Genomic DNA, 15,488 nt, shown 5'->3' on the forward strand with positions numbered 1-15,488 from the left:
GCTACAAAAACAGAGCAGTGGCTAGGAATCCTGTGGCGCATACCTCACCACCTGACTCCCCAAAGCCTGTCCACCATCTACAAGGCACAAGTCAGGAGTGTGATGTAATTCTCTCCACTTGCCTGGATGAGTGCAGCTCCAAAACCAATGAAGAAGCTTGACTCCATCTAGGACAAAGCAGCCCGCTTGATTGGCACCCCATCCACAAACATTCACTCCCTCCACCACCGACGCATAGATGCACTGCAGAAACTCACCAAGGCTCCTTAGACAGCACCTTTCAAACCCACGACCGCTACCATCTAGAAGGATAAGGAGAGCAGACACATGGGAACGCCACCACTTGGAAGTTCTCCTCCAAACCGCTCACCATTGTTGTTCCTTCACTGTCGCTGGGTCAAAAACTTCCTCCCCCCTAACAGCAGTGCGGGTGTACCTACACCACATGGACTGCAGCGGTTCAAGAAGGCAGCTCACCACCAGTACCAGAAGGGCAATTAGGGATGGACAATAACTGCTGGCCCAGCCAGCGATACACACAACCCATAAATGAATTAAAAAAATGAACTGCAGGGTTGCTGCCATGTTAGAATTCTGACATGTGGAGATGAGATATCAACAAAGAAATTGTTATTAGCAGCAAACTGCTGACTAAGTAAAAATCAGCCTCTGTGTTAGAACTTGGAATTCTACTTGCTGATTTAACAAAACTGTTGAAAACAATCCAGGCACTTAGTTATTTGAACCATTACCCTAAAACACAATAATCTATATTTTGTTTGCTGCAAAATCCTGAACCCTTAATTCAGTTAGGAAACTTTTTATTAATTTTGGCCAGATTTGGTCACTTTTTTTTTTACAACTTTGCATATATTCTGTATCATTTGTTTTAAAATTAAGTAGTTCCCTAATGTTCACATTACTATAAAGGTATTGAATTACCAGTGATTATGTTCAATTTCTCTTGAAATAATGTTAATATTTAACCATATGTTCTTTGAGAACTAAGTAACAGGCCATAAATCTTAAAGAAAAGAATAACGCATTGAGAGCCATGAGTTTTACAATAAGACCCATAACCCTCAGGTGCTACCTGTGTAAGTATGTTATACACAAATGAAAGGGCATTCCTTGGTGAAAGATTAATTTTTTGAACATTAATATTTAAATCTCTGCCAAATTAACCAGATAATGAGAATTCATATCTGTATTACAGTCATTTGGTTTAGCACTGGCTAGTTAAATTATGTTCAGCTCCATAAAATGAACTTTTAGCCATGATATTTCTTAGATGAACCAAAAGATAAACAATGTTTAATTTAACATTTGAATCCAATATTTTTGAGTAAAACTAGCTCCTTAACATAAAGTAGCTTGAACTGAGATTTTTAAAAAATACTCTCCCATTTTATTAAATGCTTGACATAACAGAGTACATGGACCTTAACCTTGCTTTATGGGTGAGGGAGGAGGATTCTGTAAAGAATTATGTTGCAGAAGAATGCTTGTTCTACTTTCTTTTAATTATATGGTATTTCCTGCAATCCTGTTAGTGTTTTGGGCCCTTTAACAATTTCAAAAGTAATGCCACATTAAAGGAACCAATATAGCAATGTAATATTTGTGGACAGAACTCCCATTCATAGTATCAGCGTGCCATCATAGTATATGTACCCAAGACTGCTTATAACTTGCAATTTCAAAACATAAAATAGAGAACAAGTAATCCATGACACCAAGGAAGGTGCTAACTATTCAGCACAGGAAGAAAAAGCTTTGACTTAAATGGTGCCTTCAACATCGTCAGGACATCCCAAAGCACTTCACAGCCAATTAAGTACATTTTGAGTGTCGTCACCATTGCAAATGCAGCAGACAATTCCTGCACAGTAAAGTCCCACAACAGCAATGAGATAAATAACCAGATAATTTATATTTAGTTATGTTGCTTGAGGGATAATTGCTGGCTAGCAGAACTCCCCTGCTCAGTAGCAAATAGCACCACGGGGTATTTCACGTCTACTGAAGAATGCAGATGGAACCTTAGTGAGAGATAGAAAGGTAAAAGAGCACTTAGGCCAAGAGCATTTAAGTTCACCTTAAGCATTAAGACAAGGAAAACTAAATCAGGAGATGACAAAAAGAAATGAAAGCCTAGGGTAATTTTCTTTTCAAAATACTTCACTCTTCTTTGAAACAGGTGCATATCTGTTACCTGAAATATATTTTTTTAAAACGTCTATTAAAGCTGAGTCCCAGCTTTACCTTCTTAGCTGTTCTTATAATGTTAGCTAGGGGACTGCAAGAGCTTTTCATTCGACCAGTGGGAGCTTGGCATTCACTGCTGCCAGGGGACCTGATCTGCAGAATTGATTTGTAAGAAAGAATGGAAAGTACACATACAGAGATAGATGATTCATGAACATCGATCTGTCAAATAACCAGTGCAGCAGCTAACCCTGCTTAGAATGTTTGGCACTTTGCACAACTGCTTGAGATTTGGCAATTGATGCACATCTCACAGCACCAGGTGAACAGCAGACCATAAGCCTTTATATCTTCAAAATTTAATGTCACTACTGACTTAGAATCACTATGAGGCCATAGAAAATAGTGAGTAGATACAGCTTGCTGTAGCTTCCTTAATAACTGTGCAGCCAAGGGTATTGCAATGAATAAAGCAGTATCATAAGATAAGTAATTTTGCACTCTGATTCTAAGTACTACTGTTGCAATATTTATGCCTATAGGAAAAACTGAATCAGACTTTTCATTAGTCTTCAAATAACTGCACTCAAAGAATTTTAGGTAGTTAGCATAAAATGGTGAGTTGCTGAATACCACAGGTTATGTAGACTTCATAACAGTACATACCATATTTTACTTCTGTTTTTTCCCTGGATCTTTGTGTATTTCAAAAACAATTCTCCTCTTAATTTTACACCATTTCATTAAATCAGCATCTTGCTCTAATGTTCAAATCCCAATGTACTATTCCATTGATATACATTGGCTGAATTTAATGCCCCTCCCCACCCCCAGAGGTGAATTCGGAGGCGGGTATGAGTTGGAGATTGCACCATCTTCTGCCTCTCTCCGATTAAGTCTGGGCGTGAAGGCCTTCCGGCGTGGAGACTAATTGAGACCCTTAAGTGGCCACTTAAGGGCAGTTAAGGATCTCATTCAGCCAGTGGAGGGCAGGGGACTTGCCACCTGGGGAGGCTGCCTAACAAACCCTGTAGGGTTTGTCTGTGGCCTTCTTTGGAAGGTCCCTCGTACTCAGGCACTCTTTGCCCAATCAAGGGATCCAGCACTGGGAAGAGGGGGTCCCTGCAGGAAACCACCCTTGCCCTTGCTGTTGAACTCATCTCTCCCCCGACGTGGCCAGCATCCTCTTCCCTGGAACCCCATCTTACCTGACTCTGGAGGATCCATCGCTGATCCTCTGCATATGCAATGTTGGTAATTGGCCGCCGCTCCCAGTGGTGCTGCCGGTACTGGAAGGCTGGCAGCTCTCATGTGGTTGGGGGGTGCGGTGGTGCGGGCAGGATTGCTGCCCTTCTGACCAGCATTGAACTCTCTAAGTTTTATGGCTGTTGCATCATGACTCATTTTCACTTTATCTTGCTTTTCTCTTGTTTTGCCATCTTCTATTTTGATATCAGGCTTAAGCAAAATAAACCTTGTCCTAGGTAAGTGTTTACACTAACTGTAAGGTGAGCAATCTGTTGTAAACTGGTGCTATTCTGTAAGAGAATAGAAAATTTTCTAGCCTATGTCGAAGAGAAACATGGAAGTTACTGCCTCTTCATGATCTATACACTTCTTACTGCAGCATCATTTGATGCTGGATGATATGGTGACGTTAGAGTATGTCGGACTCCATTCTTATTCAGAAATAATTCAAACTCTTCTGGCATATATTGTGGACCATTATCTGATGCAAACACCTCTGGCAATCCATAAATTGCAAACAAACTTCTCAAACCTCAATAGTTTTGGCACTTGTGGTATTGGGCATAGACTCAACATTTATCCACTTGCTATTGCTATCAACCAAAACAAGGTAACCCTTTTCCTTCCACTTCAAAGAAATCAACATGTACACATTCCCACAGTTTTTTTGTTTTTGACCATGTTCTTTCTAATCTTGCCAGCTCTTCACTTATTGCTTCTAACTGTGCATAAGGCACTGGCCTAGACTTGCAAAATGTCGGCTGTATATTATCCTTTATTTTGACTTCAGCCTTGTGATGCCAAATTTTATCATGTGGTCCTCCTTGCTTAAAGACCACTCTGTGCTCTCTTAGCACTTTCTCAATGTCAAATGTACGCTTACTCATTCCTGCTGTAAATAACTCAGCCCAGTTTAACCTTATTTTATAAGCCAATTTCTTTGCATCAGGGAGACTTTGTTCCCTCCTACTATTACCAATTCCAAGTAATACGATACATCATCATATTTCATTCTAACACTAACTTGACCTCGCACTGGAATACTGTTATTGGAATAACTAGCCAGTTTCACACCAGTTTTGTGTGAGGGAATGTGACTCAGGGATTTCTTGTCCTCGCCTTCTGAGATAACAGACAAGGCTGCAGCTGTATTATCATTGGAAGTAAGTTGTGAATCTCCCACTTTCATTTTTAGTGTGGGAGCTGGAATTATATCTTCAGCCCTATTACTCTCATCTTCCATCTGAAGTTTTTCTTGCTCTCTGACTGAGTACAGCTCTTAATCATCCTGCTCGATAACATCAATTTCTGTGCCATATCTGTCATACGCGCATGCTATGATTTCAGATTCCTGAAGTAACTTTAGATCTACCACTACCTCGGCCTGGTGCTCTACGACCCAGAGCTTTACCACAATCTGGAGCGTTAATGTTTCCTTTACTGCTGCATGCTGTCTGGATATGACCGACTTTCCCACAGGCATAGCACTTTGACTGGCAATGGAGGCATTTATGGTTGGTGGCTACCTTGGCAACAGTAATATCTAAATTTCTGACTCTGAGACTGTGACATTAGCCGCTGTGGCTTGGATCCCCACTGAAATCCAGTAGACCTCCCCTGTCAGGAAAAGAACTTATTTGCGAGTTGCAACTATCTCTTTCTGCCATTTCCACATCTGTGGCCTCATTGCTGGCCTCCTTCCATGTCCTCTTATTGCCTTTGCTCAAAAGCTTGACCTGTATTTTATTGTTCTTTAGACCTCCTACAAACGTGTTTCTAAGGTTGATTTCTAAGTTCGCGCCATATCCATGGTGATGAGAGAGTTTCTTTAATTCGAGAATGTAACCTGCAACCGTCTCACTTGACAAATGCATCCTTTCATGGAATGCAACTCTCAGCGCACTTGCGCCATAATATGAGCCCAGAATCCCATTAATTTTGGTACAGTCCATAGCATTGGGGTCTCTTGGACAACATTTTATCCACCACCTCAAAAGCATCTGGCCCCGTCATGGTGAGGAAAGCATTTACTTTATCCTCATCTTCTATTTTATTGTTTAGAGCCAAATGTGTAACCTCCGTTCGTAATTATGCCAGTCCTCTTTTTTTGGGGTTGAATTCCCTCATTGTCCCAAAAATGCCTTCGGTATCATTTTTTCAATTACATACTGTGCTGACTCACTATACCTGAACAAGAAGTACACATGCTGCAATCTTTTCAATTGCTCAAACTTCCTCAAAATCAACTTTAGGAGTTCCAAGAATGCATCACAATGCTCTGTCCTTAATTTCTCGAATGAAATATAAAAGAAAATTCCACTCCAGCTTCGTCGCCATCCTTCTGTTGTGTATTGCACTAAGACTAACACATGGTCAACTTTAGGCAGCTATTATTGAACTAACTTTATTTACGCCTCCCCAACAGAGAGGGCAACAGAACGAGCAGTATTTCAAAATGCTCAGATATTACAAGACATTTCAATGACTTTCTTTCCTCTTTCATAGTTGCTAACTCAAGCAGACGTATGTTCTCAAAAAAAACCCTCTGGTACCTTGCCCAAGTGGTCATTATTAATTTTCAGCCCTACTGTGAAAGCCAACCAGCAGGAGGGAATCAGACCCATTCCTTAACATACATTGAAGCATACATACACTTCCAACATAGGCCATTTTGGTACTTCCTACCAAAGCCCCAGCTTAGATACATTGGCTGTGATATTAACTCCCAACAATGGGTGGGAGGAGTGCGGGATAAGATTTGAAAGTGAAAAATGTGTCTTCAACTTGCTGTGTACATGCCTGTTGCCATTTTTACACCTAGAGATTTCATGGCGTGCTGGCTTAAGAAAGTAAGTGCATTTCATGGTGTTAGGCTGGCTTCTCAAGGAAGCCTTCAGCTTCCCTTTTGCTAATTGGTGCCACTCTTTCCCACTTCCTGCAATCCATCACCTCCCCAACTCCACAAGCCTTGGTATCTTTCTTTCTCCCTCCCAGCCATGATGGCCCCTCTTGCACCCACCTTGTCACAATCTTTCTCCTCTTCCTTCCTACGATGACCTCCCCCACCCCACAAGTCCCAACATCTCAACCCTTTCCCCTCCTTTTCCTGGTTGCCAGGGACTATCCCTAAGGCTGCCAGACAAGAAACAGAAGAAATGAATTCTAATGAGCCCTGCCTTGAAAGTCCGTAGAGTGTCTGGGTCCCCGGCCTTGCCAGGTTTTGCCTGCATGCCCACCCTGGTCTGTTTAAATCCTGTTTGGGTGATGCTGCTTCTTTAAAGCAATTTTGTTGCTATCAAGTGAACGCATGCAAATTAAACTGTCCTATGTCTATAGCTAGTTCATAGTGAGGGTGGAAATTAAACCAGAACTCTGTAGGAAGGAAAATAAAGAAAAGCATGATATTTTTCAGTCCTTTTAGTGTGGTATGATATTTATGGCTTGTTTTGGATGTTTTTATGCAGAATACTTTTTAATTCAGGAAGCTTGCTTGGAAGAGTTATCAAGCTTAAAAAATACAGTACCAGATCTTTATAGAATCACAGCACAGAAGGAAGCCATTCAGCCTGTCGTGTCTGTGCTGGCTTTCTGCAAGAGCAACTCAGCTATCCCAAACCATGCTTTCCTCATGGTCTTACAGATGTTTTCTCTTAAGGTGCTTATCCAATTCCCTTTTGAGAGCCCCGATTATACCTGCCTACACCACACTCTCAGGTAGTGCATTCTAGATCCTAACTACTTACTGCATTATAAAGTTTTTCCTTATGTTGGCATTGGTTCCTTTTGAATCACCTTAAATCAGTGCCCCTCTGGTCTTGAAGCTTCTGCCAATGGAAGCAGCTTCTAACTACTCCGTCACAACCGCTTTCTCTCTATCTTCTCCATCTAGATCCCTCATGATTTTGAACACCTCAATCAAATCTCCTCTCAATTTTCTCTCCTCTAAGAAGAACAATCCTAGCCTCTCCAAACTATCCATATAGCTGAAGTCTCATCCCTAGTAACATTTGTGTAAATCTTTTCTGCACCCTCTCTAAAGCTTTCACATTTTTCCTAAAGTGTGGTTCCCCCAGAATTAGGCACACTATTCCAGTGGAGGCTGAGCCAGAATTTTATAAATAAGTTTACTTTATTTAAGAATTTGCAGGATCTTTCTGCAACATAGCTGTTTCTATCCATTTATGAGCTGGTTAATGCAAATTCAGACAGAGGAAAGTAAATAGAGAAACTGTGAATAATTTACAGGAATTATGTACGTGGGATGTAGAAAGAATCTCTTTAGGATCTGAGGGATCTTATCATGTCTGAACACACAGCTGCAAAACGAAGTAAGATTAGGTCAGAATCTGAGATTAAAGTGGTGTAATGGAGTCTGATTTTTTTGCAGCTTCATGGAACCCATTTAAAAAAAAAAATGCTTTATTTCAGTGTTTGCTACAAAGACCCCAACACCCTGCACCTTCCAACAGAAAGATTCTCTCCAGTTCGCCGTTTCTCAGATGGCGCTGCTAGTATACAGGCATTCAAAGCCCATTTGGAGAAAATGGAGAAAAGCACAACCACCAACAGTAGTATAAAACAGCTACAGCAGGTAAGCAGTATTTCACAGCATTGATTAGGAAATGTCAGGCATCCAAGCTTAAAGGACAGAGTGAAAATTTATCTAACTTTGCGAAGTGTAATTTGATTGTCCAACTGACCAATAACAGAAATGGCAAATCGTAAGAGAAGTATATGAATAATGTCTACCCAGACAGACAGCATCTCCCCCCTGTTTTATCCATTGCCATCCAGACCGAAGGAGTGACTAGAGAAACAGAGTTAACATTTTGAGTCCAATGTGAGTCTATATATTGATGACTTGGATGAGGGAAATGAATGTATTATCGCCAAGTTTTGCAGATGACACAAAAATAGGTGGGAAGACAAGTGGTGAGGATGACATAAAGAGCCTACAGAGGGATATAGACAGGTTAAGTGAGTGAGCAGAAACTTGGCAGACGGAATATAATGTGGGAAAATGTGAGGTTATGCACTTTGACAGGAAGAATAGAAGAGCTGAATATTATTTAAATGGAGAAAGACTGCGGAAAGCTGCAGCACAGAGGGATTTGAATGCATGAATCCCAAAAAGCTAGCATAAGTTCAATGGGTAATAGGGAAGGCAAATGGAATGTTGGCTTTTATTTCAAAGGTAATGGAGTATAAAAATAGGGAAATCTTGCTAAAACTATACAAGGCAATTTTAGTTAGACCACATCTAGAATACAGTGAACAGTTTTGGTCCCCTTGTCTAAGGAAAGATGCACTGGCATTGGGGGCAGTTCAGAGAAGGTTCACTAGGCTGTTCCTGGGTATGGAGGGATTTTCTTCTGAGAAGAGGTTGAGTAGGTTGGGCCTGTACTCATTGGAATATAGAAGAATGTACTCATTGGAATATAGAAGAATGAGAGGTGACTTTATTGAAACATATAAGATTCTTAAGGGGCTTGACAGGTTAGAAGCTGAGAGATTATTTTCCCTCGTGGGAGAGCCTAGGACCAGAGGGCATAATCTCAGTGTAAGGGGTTGCCCATTTAAGACAGAGATGAGGAGGAATTTCTTCTTTCAGAAGGTAGTGAACCTGTGGAATTCTTTACCACAGAGGGCTGTAAAGGCTGGGTCGCTAAGTATATTCAAGGCTGAGATAGACAGATTTTTAATTAGTAAGGGAATCAAAGGTTATGGGGAAAAGGCAGGAAAGTGGAGTTGAGGATTATCAGTTCATTCATGATCTCATTGAATGGCAGAGCAGACTCGATGGGCTGAAAGGCCTACTCTCCTCCTTATGGTATTATAGTCATATTGGACTCGAAACGTTAACTCTGTTTCTTGCTCCACAGATGCTGCCAGGCCTGCTGAGTTTTTCCAGCACTTTGTGTTTTTATTTCAGATCTCTAACATCCACATTATTTTGCTTTTAATATTATGAAGGAGTGATTACTCCTGTTGATAACTTGTAAAAAGTTGATGTGAGACAAAATTATCATTTCAGGAGAAGAATTCCAGCTCCTAGAAATGCCTCCTTAATATTTCGCCAAACAAAAACACAAAGCCCAAAGCAGGATTCTTCAGTTTGGAGTACCAATGATGGGAAAGATTCCTCACCTTACATATCCTTATCATTTAGCTTGATTCTTTGTCGCCTTCCATAATTGAGACTTTGTTAGGAAACAGCCTTTGTTTGCATCTGAAGCCTATCATCAACGAGTAATTACTCTTTCAGTCTGAATGGCATTAAACAGTAGGGGGAAGTTATCTGTCTGGATAGGAATTATTCACGTAGCACTTGTAAGACTCGCCATCTCTTTTTGAACTATAAAGTGCAGACTAGGCAGTGTGAGGTTCTTGGCATCCATTCACTGTTCGTTATATGATGTATTGAAGCTGGAAAAAAAAGGAACAATTTTAACCAATATTTGCAGGTAACCTGCATGATTACCTGATAATACTTAATAAAGTCGAAATTACCTATGGAGTGAAACTTATTATGAATAGTGAGAGTCCTTAGTACAGTTGCAAAATGGTAGTAAGTTAGTATGATGTTTGCACCTTTTGCTGAAAGTAAATATTTGTCATCAGTGTTTTCTGATGCTTGTTTTAACTGATAATTACAAAAAAGATCAAGAATGCCCACTGGTTGCCTTGCCTCTTAAACAGTGTTTTCAGATTTTGGACCTGTTGGATAATGACTCTTATTGTGATTCTTGCACTGATTAGTGCTGGATCCAGTGTTTCAGAAACACTAATTACAGGTGTGTTCTCCGAATGACTAGTGTTAAGCTCAATTTTTGTGTTTAGGAATGTGAACATTTGCAAAAGATGTATGGAAATGCTATGGATGAAAAAATATTTGAGAAGACACAGCAACAACACATACTTTACCAACAAGAGCAACAAATCCTACACCAACAGATTCAGGTAATGTAGTCATTTACAATGGCATACCAGTTGTGTTGTGAGTGCATGTGCTATTATGGCTAGTTTGCTAATGACCCCAGCACTCTCCACTTCCAAAAATAAAGCCAACCTGGAAGACACACTTTCCTTTCCTAATCAAAAGCAGGCTGCAGTTTCTGCTGATCTTGCTTGCTTTATTGAAATGGAGAATCAATCTCATCAAGGAGCAACACAGTATTTTTCATCAGATATTAAAAGTATTCATAATGAAAAGTATCCATAATAAACATAGCTCACCCAGAAGTAATACCATGTAATGTAAATTAGTAGAAAACCCCGTGGAGACACAAAGGGCCAGACAGGCCAACCAGTGCTTCTAGGGGTATTTTCGCCCTCATTTAATATTCTTTAAATTGTGGTTTAAGTGGTACATGAACCTTTTACAACATAATGTTGACTGCTGATAATTCAAGTCTTTTTTTGAGCTGAATTATTTGAATTATTTAACAATTTAAATTAAGCAATATAAATATCACAGCAAAGTGGAAATTTAATGCTAGAAAATTGAATTATCAAATAATTTGAATTGACTTTTGAATTTAGTAAAGTAGATGGTGCGTGATATACATTTCAAAACTTTTAAAGTTACAGTATGTTAAAGGCTGATTTGCGAAATTAAGATGATGAGCACTACAAGGAAATCTTCGTTGGGTTTGAAGAAAGAAAAAAGTGTTCCACCCTCATCAAGTGGCTTTTGCGACCAAACAGGAGAAACCAACATAGTACAGCAGGGCCTATGAAATTTTAGAGTATAATTTTATTTCACAATGAATGTTAAGTAAAAGAAAAAACAACGATCATTAAAGCCATGACGGTAAATCAGTATGTTTGACTTGGTTCAACCTTGATGTCAAATGTACTGCACAGTAATGTATTTTTGTCAAATATGACCATCTATTTCTCTGGCCTGTAGGAATGTATTCGACCAGCTCAACCTTCACCTCCATTGTCAACAGCTTCCTTGGTACAGCATATGGAAAACCAACCAGCGTTCATCACTCACCAGCTGCAAAGGTGAGTGATCGGCAACTATAACATAGTGTGTGCTATTTGTGGGATGAGCTTGCGATAAGCAGATTTGACATTTAAATATTATAATGAGGTTGTTTGCCTTAATTTTAACTACAGGCAGCTAGACTTTCCCAGCCCCAGGAAACTCAGCAGCTTGAAGGAGACGAGAGGGGCTGAATCCATGAGTTAAGTGCATTTATGGCATTGATTGTGGGTCAGGAGGAGCAGGAGTGTTTCTTCCAGGCCCGACAATCTAGTCCAGGAAACCTCCCCAACATCTCTCTGTTGACCTCCCCACCTCTTTCTTGCCCCCCTCCCCCCCCCACCCCAAAAACCACTTTGAGACCCTCTTCCATGTCCAGGACCTCACTCCCACCTCTGGACCTCCACTGGCATGGGGTTGAAGATCCAACGAAGAGGAGCCCGGACTGCCATGGAACCGCCTCTTCCAAACCCGACCTCCCCCTCCCAACAATCAGAACACCTCCACGATCTCTCTTCCCCAAAACACTTGCCTGCTCTTGTAGGCTTTGACCTTTTAAAGCATGTTGAGTGCTTTCATTGTATTTAATTTGGAATAAACCAGTATTTGTAGAACTCATCACCTGAAATATTTGTGAAATTACAATGCGAACATTCTAATGTTATATTTGTAAGCGCATCTCCCACCATAACTGACACAGCTTGTCAGACAACACATCCAAAACCTATTATGTTCAGCGCAGAGTTTAGTTTATAGCTATAAATCACCTAAGTTTGTCAAATTCAACTGATTTTATATAAGAGTGGCTCACTTATGGTAATTTATTATTAGATGGATCATTGGGTACTTATTTATTTAGGATTAAGTGCTATATTTGCAGATTTTCTAACAATGACCAGTTAATTGAAACTATTTGTAATTGCCTCCAAATTATGACATTAAAAAAATCATCTTTTGCAGATTACAAATTCAGCATGAACAGTCAAGCCCTCCTCCAAACCATCCCAACAACCATCTCTTCAGCAAATCTAATAACAGCCCTCCTCCTGGCACCACAGCCATCATACAATCCAGCAGTAAGCATTTTCCATGCTAATTTTGGAGACCCAGATTAACCAGTCTAAACACCTTTTGCAGCTTTTTTTATTTCAATGTATTCATTATCATTATCATCTTTCTGACTAGGTAAGTGGAGCTGCTGGGTTTGAGGTGGCTTCAAGATGATATGTCTATTAAAGGCAGTTTGGAAGTCAACTCTTTGTAATACACTCATTAATCCTTACCTGAACCAGGCAGGTCAGCAGTACTGCAGGGCACTGCTGATGATTGACTAGCCAACCTAGTACGTTAATGGAGCAATAGAGCTGCCATTGGAGACCAGGATTCTTCCGACTTGGCTTCACGTAACCCTCAAACGAATGCCCTAACATGTAGAGCAACCCTAGCTGCACAAGCAGTAAGAATCTTAATAATATACTGCTTTAGCCCAGCTGCTCCTAGTCTCTTTGGTCTTACAGAAGTATATCATTTACATATGGAAAGAATGTGTACCTTTTAATGAGCAAACAAAAGTTCTACACATTTGGATTTTTTAGCACCTTGGTTTTGAAACTTAAACATGGTGATAGCGTTCCTCCCATGTCAGACATCTGGATGACCAAACAGAAAGTCTTTCTTCTCATAAGTATGCATAATTGTTCCCACCTGACTTACTTGCTTGGTTGTGTGACACTCACCCATTCCAGTGTAATTGGGATCAACAGAAAAATATGGTGCACTGTCGAATAGAAAGTCCCCTATCATCTTGTTGTATCTTTATGCTCACTGTCATTGTGTGTAGCATCATTGCTACTGCCAAAAGCCAGATTTTTTTTTGTAGCAAGGTAATAAGAGATTTTTTATTTAGCTACAAAATAAGTTTTCAGATACTGTCTATGCAAAAATATTAGAAATATTTGGGGAGACAGTAGCATTGTGGTAATGTCATGGGACTAGTAATGCAGCAGCCCTAGCTAATACTTATGGCAGATGGTGGAAGTTGAATTCAATTAATAAACCTGGAATATGAAGATAGTCTCAGTAATTGACTATCATCAATTGCCATTTTTAAAAAAAAGCCCATCTGGTTCACTAATGTCCTTAAGGGAAGGAAATTGGCCAACCTTACCTGCTCTGGCCTACCTGTGACTCCAGATCCACAGCAATGTGGTTGACTTTTAACTGCCCTCTGAAATGGCTGAGCAAGCCACTCAGTTCAAGGGCAATTAGGGATGGGCAACAAATGCTGGACTTCCACATCCCATGAAAAAGTATAAATTTGAAAAAAGAAAAAAATTAAGTTTAATTTAACTTATGAGTTAACAAGGCTATCTGATATTGCTTAGCTCATTGAAGCTCAATTTTAGTAATTTCCCAGTCTAATGAGTGAGTTGCCTGGAACCATTTAAAATGCTGGATATTGCCTCTAGACTATCACTTGCTCAGTTGGATAGTTCGCTGACTGAAATGTTTGTTTTTACTTTTTAATTCCTTAGGTTGTGTTTCCTCTCCATCTCAGTTTCAAGGCTTACCATCCCAACATGCTTTGTTCCAACAGCCAAGTAATAGCCCCCCTCCCCCAAACCTTAATCTGCCTCGAATGAATTTACAGTCTGGCTTATCACAGCAATCACAAACGCAGCAGGTTACAATCCAAGTCCAAGAACCATCAGATATGCTCAGCAACAACTTGCTGCAAAGTGCTGGGCAGCCACTGCACACCACACACCCCCGAATCATCAGTCCAGGGAATCAGATTCCCCTACAACAGAGAGGACTGCATATGCCACCTCTCGGGCTTGGACAGCATAGGGCCTTAGCAAAACAACTGAGTGCTGACAGTGCAGAGGCAAACAGGTAAGATCATCTTTGAACCCGATTGCTAAGTGTTAATACTCTGTTGGTCCTCAAGATCTAAATTTAGAAAAAAATGGAATATCCTTCTCCAAAGTTTCTGGAATGTGTTCTCTACAACAGACCTATTTGTGCCATAGTTCTTCTATGGCAAGTTGATTTTTTATATTAACTCATTACTCTTAATTCTGCAAAATCTTATGTTTTTTTTTAAATTAACTGTTTAATATGATGGCCTTCAAATGGCAATCACCACACACTGTGAAATCTGATTTGTATAAATTTATTTTAAATGTTATATTCCATTTACAATCATAAAATAGTGTATAGATCAAGAATGTTTTGGGTTGGGTAGGATGTAAAACTTCTTTAAAAAAAAACTCAAATCCAAACATACCTTGAAAAGGTTCACTTTCTGTTTTAATGGAGGAGAGATGGGAGGGTTGGGTTGGGGGGGTGCGGTGGAGGAGACCTGCTCCTAGGAGGCAGGTTGGCCATATTAGACTGTGGGCCTCACATTTTAGCTCCATTTTAAATTTAAGCCCAGCCAGCTGAGTTTCTGGGACCTCTGGAAACCTGACAGCTAAAGGAAGGCAAGGACTGCTGCTTAGAGGAGTTAAGTGCCTTTCCAGCACTGCTTGTGGGCCAGCAGGAGCATGCGTGCTTCCTTCTAGCCACCCAAATTAACCTGTTTCTCTCCCCACAATCGAACCTCCCACCCCACCACCCCAATCTCCATGATCATTGATTCCCCATCACGGTCACTTACCCCCATATCTCTGTCTCCCATCTCTCTTCCATCCCCCGCATATGCCTCCAACTCTCAAAACCATTCTGTACATATAAAATAAAATGGACGTATGGTGTCACATTAAAATTGCCAGTGTTTGGGGACCAGAACTCCTCAATCCTGATTGGAATTCCTGCCCCAGTAAATATCTGAGTCTGTGTATTCCAATATCTGTGAAATAGTCAGATGAGATTTAACATTAACCATTCTTTGGATCGAGTTCCCAATTCTAATAATGTTGTTAATGTTGCAAGACAGGAAAGGGAAGTTAGATGCTTCCCCATTAAAGGAGAGAAAATTAAAATGCTCTTTAGCTGTTCTCATTCACCTCCTGGGAACTGGGTCAAGAGTAATATT

General features: G+C 40.3%; 1 protein-coding gene across 4 annotated transcripts in view; it reads left to right on the top strand.

The window, feature by feature from the left end:
- sik3 (SIK family kinase 3) overlaps nucleotides 1–15,488 on the top strand; it is a 317,323-nt gene that overhangs the window by 274,630 nt on the left and 27,205 nt on the right. For all 4 annotated transcript variants that reach the window (XM_078532694.1, XM_078532668.1, XM_078532686.1 and 1 more), the window contains 5 exons: nucleotides 7,885–8,047; nucleotides 10,297–10,416; nucleotides 11,369–11,469; nucleotides 12,410–12,525; nucleotides 13,984–14,344. In XM_078532694.1, coding sequence (XP_078388820.1) covers nucleotides 7,885–8,047; nucleotides 10,297–10,416; nucleotides 11,369–11,469; nucleotides 12,410–12,525; nucleotides 13,984–14,344 — 861 coding nt within the window. The remainder of the gene's footprint in view (nucleotides 1–7,884; nucleotides 8,048–10,296; nucleotides 10,417–11,368; nucleotides 11,470–12,409; nucleotides 12,526–13,983; nucleotides 14,345–15,488) is intronic.

Source organism: Cetorhinus maximus, chromosome 2 (genome assembly GCF_964194155.1).
Source record: "Cetorhinus maximus chromosome 2, sCetMax3.hap1.1, whole genome shotgun sequence".
Taxonomy (NCBI): Eukaryota; Metazoa; Chordata; class Chondrichthyes; order Lamniformes; family Cetorhinidae; genus Cetorhinus; species Cetorhinus maximus.